Source organism: Humulus lupulus, chromosome 2 (assembly GCF_963169125.1).
Source record: "Humulus lupulus chromosome 2, drHumLupu1.1, whole genome shotgun sequence".
NCBI lineage: Eukaryota > Viridiplantae > Streptophyta > Magnoliopsida > Rosales > Cannabaceae > Humulus > Humulus lupulus.
In genome coordinates, this window is record NC_084794.1 from 253,754,062 (window position 1) to 253,759,383 (window position 5,322).

General features: G+C 32.8%; 1 protein-coding gene across 1 annotated transcript; it reads left to right on the forward strand.

Moving 5' to 3' along the window:
* The first annotated feature begins 234 nt into the window (after nucleotides 1-234).
* Nucleotides 235-4,790, forward strand: LOC133819210 (sugar transport protein 13). The gene is made up of 5 exons (XM_062252395.1): nucleotides 235-478; nucleotides 1,242-1,561; nucleotides 2,725-2,849; nucleotides 3,505-3,796; nucleotides 3,903-4,790. Exons 1-5 carry the CDS (start codon nucleotides 349-351, stop codon nucleotides 4,575-4,577), a joined length of 1,542 nt encoding a protein of 513 aa, XP_062108379.1. The 5' UTR covers nucleotides 235-348; the 3' UTR covers nucleotides 4,578-4,790.
* Nucleotides 4,791-5,322: the final 532 nt, after the last annotated feature.

A 5,322-nucleotide genomic window follows, 5' to 3' on the forward strand; every position in this document is an offset into this window, starting at 1 on the left:
GAAGCTATAGGTTATCTTCTATAACTCTATCTTTTTGACGCTCTTAAGTCATTGTTTATCTTAGAATATAATTAAGCAAAATTAAAAAGATATAATTGGACGTTGACTAGAATGGCAGCCCATCGAAATCAACACGTGGAATGATCCGACGGTGGCTCCCACTAAATACCATCTAGTTTGGTACTCATGCTCTTATGACCCCTTCCCTATATAAACCCCACTCCACACAACTCCAATTATATTTCGATTAACATTTCACTCCTCTTCTTCTTCTTTTATAGCTATCAATATATATAAGAGTTATATATATATAAGCAAAATCTCTCTAGCAAAGAGACCAATATATTCATGGCCGGAGGGTTTGCAGTTTCGTCCTCCGGGGCGGAGTTTGAGGCCAAGATTACGCCGATTGTCATTATATCATGTATAATGGCAGCCACCGGAGGCCTCATGTTTGGCTACGACGTTGGTGTTTCAGGTCATTATCATTATTATTATGATATTTTTTTTGTTAATATGATATGATATATACATGTATAAATATATATGGTACCTTTTCAGTTTTAGATCCATATCTAAAAATAATTAATTGTTGTTATGGACTTTAGGTTTTGGATAATAGGTTATTGTACTTAATATATGTTTGGTAGGTATCGTTTGGCCATGGTAGTTGGGAAATTTATTTCAATTTTTTGAATTTAACAAAATAAAAATTAAAAAAGAAAAAGGACACAAATAAGACGTCATATATGTGTATTTCCCATGATGATTTTTCTTTTTATCTTACAAAAGATAAGGAAGTTTATATTATTCCGAGAAAAGCAATAAACTTTTCTAATTAAAAAATAAATAAAAAGTTGAGAGATCTCTATAGGTTTCATATCATGATAAACTAGAGTTCTCTTTTACTTTCACCAAAGTTGGAATCTAAAGAGAGACGTCCATAGCTTTTTTTAGGCCAAAATAGTGACTTCTCCTCTTTGATGAAGAAGAGAGAAGGGTATTTTAGTAAATTCATGTTGCTCTTGGCATCATGATATGATCATAGTCCTTGACGTTTAGAATCTTGATAGGTATATAGGCAATGGATTCTTTTGTTACTTTGCTATCATTTCACAAGTTCATAATAATAATTAAACGTGAAAATCAAATTGTTTTGTAATTAATTAATGGATATGTGAGAGAATGAATTCTATATTATATAATTAATTAATTGTTTATATGTGTATTTGTGTATATAGGTGGTGTAACGGCTATGCCGGAATTCTTGAAAAAATTCTTTCCGGTGGTTTATAGAAAAACGAGAGCAGAACAAGACAGCAATTACTGCAAGTACGACAACCAAGGACTGCAACTGTTCACGTCGTCGCTCTACCTGGCTGGCTTGACCGCCACATTCTTTGCCTCCTACACCACCAGGAAGCTCGGCAGAAGGCTGACCATGTTGATCGCCGGCGTCTTCTTCATCGTCGGCACCATCTTCAACGCCGCTGCTGAAAATCTCGCCATGCTCATCATTGGCAGGATCTTACTTGGTTGCGGTGTTGGCTTTGCTAATCAGGTATATACATATATTTGATTCTGTTAATTAATCATTAATTATTGTTTAATTAATTGATATTATAATGTATATTTACGATTAATTACGTGTTATTACTTTACTTAAAACAGGTGTCATATATAAGTACACCTTTATTTATATAATATAAATAAAAAGTGATGACCTAAAAGTGTCGGGTGCCATAGTAGTGATTGGACGACATGTTAAGCATTTTCATAAGATGATCAAATCATCAGATGCCATATTTCAAATCATGCTAATATAGTTTTTTACTATATAATATCGTTTCTTGAAACGTTTCTCTGTGGTTTTTTGACGTTACTATACATGTGACTAAGATCTTTTTAACCTTTTCTTGATTAAAGTAAAAGAACATTCAAATGATAACTTGGAATTATCATCCAGACAAATTGTCCATGAACCAACTTTCTATGCATCTTCCTAGCTATATGTATATCTCTAAATATATCCCCTATAAATATTATTACATGGCCTTTTCTATCCTTTTCGATTTAAAAAGTCTTTCTTTTTTGTTGAATTACGTGATTAAGTGGACCCCTCTTTTGTTCCACGTTCTCTATATCGTGTGGGCCTTATATTTTTGGGTGGTTGTATCTTTTGCGATCGCTTTATATATTTTTGGAATCCTTTTGTATTATTTGGACCAAACATGTCGATCCCAATATCTGTAAATGTTACGTATATAATTATATAGAACAACTTGGCATGGAGCATGTGAAGTAAAGTTATAAATTGTATGTATTTATTTCTTTTCAATATAAAGTTGTCTAGCTGCTGGTTGCTTTATATATAAAAATAATAATAGTAATCAACAAAAGAAAGACAAATTAAAATTTGCAGTACATATGCTGATTTTTGTTTTCTATAGCGATTAGACAGTGTAATAATATTCAAATGAAATTTTTTGTTTGTCAAGTTGTTTTATTGTTTCTTTTTTCTAAATGAAGACAAATTGAAATTTGTAATGTACTGAGTATATATTTGTCTTACATTTTTTTAACAAAACTGACATTTTTTTTAGTTTTTTCCAATAAAGTGATTAATTATTAGGTTTTGTAATTTCATATGAAAGCTAATTTGTACAATGTTTTGTCATGAATTTTCTAATATAAGATATAATTATTAATTGTATGTGATAACAGGCTGTACCAGTATTCCTTTCTGAGATTGCTCCCACAAGAATTCGAGGTGGACTAAACATATTGTTCCAACTTAATGTCACCATTGGAATTCTTTTCGCAAATCTTGTGAATTACGGCACTGCCAAGTATGTTAAACTTAACGTTATATTGTCTCCCTTTCATTATTATTGAATATTATTCTATTATTGTGCATGAATGATATATATATATATATAAGTAAACAGAAAAATATTTAAACCACTTAATTTATAAATACTATTCAAATTTTTGGACTAGTAATATTATATAACAAGAGATGTGCACACGTGCCCATCAGTTACTTCGCGTTGTCTCCTAAATATTGTTGACTGTTTTAATAATATTTGTATCATAGTCCCCAAAATCATGCTTGATTGTTGACCTTTTTGTTATTAGAATTGTTATAATATATATTGATTCGACTTTGGAGACTGTTCTCTATAAGACTTGGGATCACTATTAATTATGTAACTAAACTAACACCTGGCGACTTTTGTTGCATTTCCATAGGCCAAAAATAAGTAATAATTGAAAGTATTATTGGGATACCTTTCAAATTTAATATGAATGTAACGTTCAAGAATCTCAACTAAACCATGTGCCTTGAAAAAACAACTTGGGATCTTCATGTGAAACACCAGTTTGACCTTAAACTAAAATATTATATGATATTTTACCGTTCAAATTTAACATTTAACTGTGTATTTCCATTGGTTGATTACTTGCTCACCAAGTGTTCGATAATTTGCGTGAATAAAACAGAATCAAAGGAGGATGGGGATGGAGATTGTCATTGGGTTTGGCGGGTATCCCTGCATGTCTTCTAACCATTGGCGCCCTCTTAGTTGTGGACACTCCCAACAGTCTTATAGAACGTGGTCACTTAGAGAAAGGAAAAGAAGTACTCAGAAAGATTAGAGGCACTGACAACATCGAGCCTGAGTTCAATGAACTCGTCGAGGCTAGTCGCATAGCTAAAGAAGTAAAGCACCCTTTTAGAAACCTCCTCAAGCGCAAGAACCGTCCCCAACTCATCATCGCCGTGGCCCTTCAGGTAACCCACCGCTTCAAATCTTTCGATACCAATAGTATACATAATACATAACATCACTCATTTTATATGATAATATTTTTTATAAGTTATATTATTCTTTGTCCAGATCTTCCAACAGTTAACAGGTATCAACGCAATCATGTTCTACGCACCAGTATTGTTTGACACACTAGGATTCGGTGGCGATGCTTCCCTCTACTCAGCTGTGATAACAGGAGCCGTTAACGTCCTATCCACCGTCGTTTCCATCTACTCAGTTGACAAAGTTGGACGTCGTATGCTGTTGTTGGAGGCTGGTGTTCAGATGTTCTTATCCCAAGTGGTGATTGCCATTATATTAGGTATAAAGTTGTCTGACAACTCGGACAACCTCGGCAAGGGTTATGCTATTCTAGTGGTTGTTATGGTGTGTACTTTCGTGTCATCATTTGCCTGGTCCTGGGGGCCACTCGGCTGGCTCATTCCCAGTGAAACTTTCCCACTCGAGACTCGCTCGGCCGGTCAGAGTGTCACCGTTTGTGTCAACTTACTCTTCACCTTCGTCATAGCTCAGGCTTTCCTCTCCATGCTTTGTCATTTCAAGTTCGGAATCTTCTTGTTCTTCTCTGGATGGGTTCTGGTCATGTCCTTCTTCGTCTTGTTTTTGCTGCCTGAGACGAAGAACATTCCCATTGAGGAAATGACTGAAAGAGTTTGGAAGCAGCATTGGTTATGGAAGAGGTTTATGGATGATGATGATTATGTTGTCAAAGTAGGTGACAATAAAAATGGTGCTTACTAATGGAGTATAGTAGGCTCTGCTGCTCTGTAAATTAATTTTTCTATATATTTTAATTTTTTGGGGAAGGTTGAGGAGAAATTTAGTAGGTTGGGGATTGAAGTAAAGTTTCAAAGAATAACCAGGGAAAAACCTTATACATTATGTTCGAAATTTATGTTTTACACTTTCTAAATCATTAATGAATAAATAATAGAAATAATTCAATATTCAAAATTCTAAATGTTAGTCAAGAACTTTATTCAAAGTATGAAGGTAAACCTTGAACCATATTCAAAGTAGTATGATGCCAATTTTGAACAATATGTAAAGTATGAATGCAAATTTTGATTATTAAATATTATAAGTGATTAAATGATTCTAATATGAATTTAGAAACATTTAATCATCAATGCTAATAATATAAACACAATAAAAAGTTAGGGTTTAGAGATGGAGCATAGAATAATCATCTCAAGAAATGTTATATTTTTTGTTTTATCAATTCTATTTTGTTGTGGAGTGTATGGTGTAATACATTTATGTATAATACCATGTTCACAAACCAAATTGAAATCATTTAAAAAATATTAATCACCTATATCACTTCTAAGAGTCTTAATTTTCTTTTACAAAATTTTCTACTTCACCTTTATAGATTTTAAATGCATTAAATGCGACATTTTTACTCTTAAACAAATACACATTGCAAGAAAATTATTTTTTAACAACATAGAAATCACCACGTGGTAGAAAGAACGTTGTTATA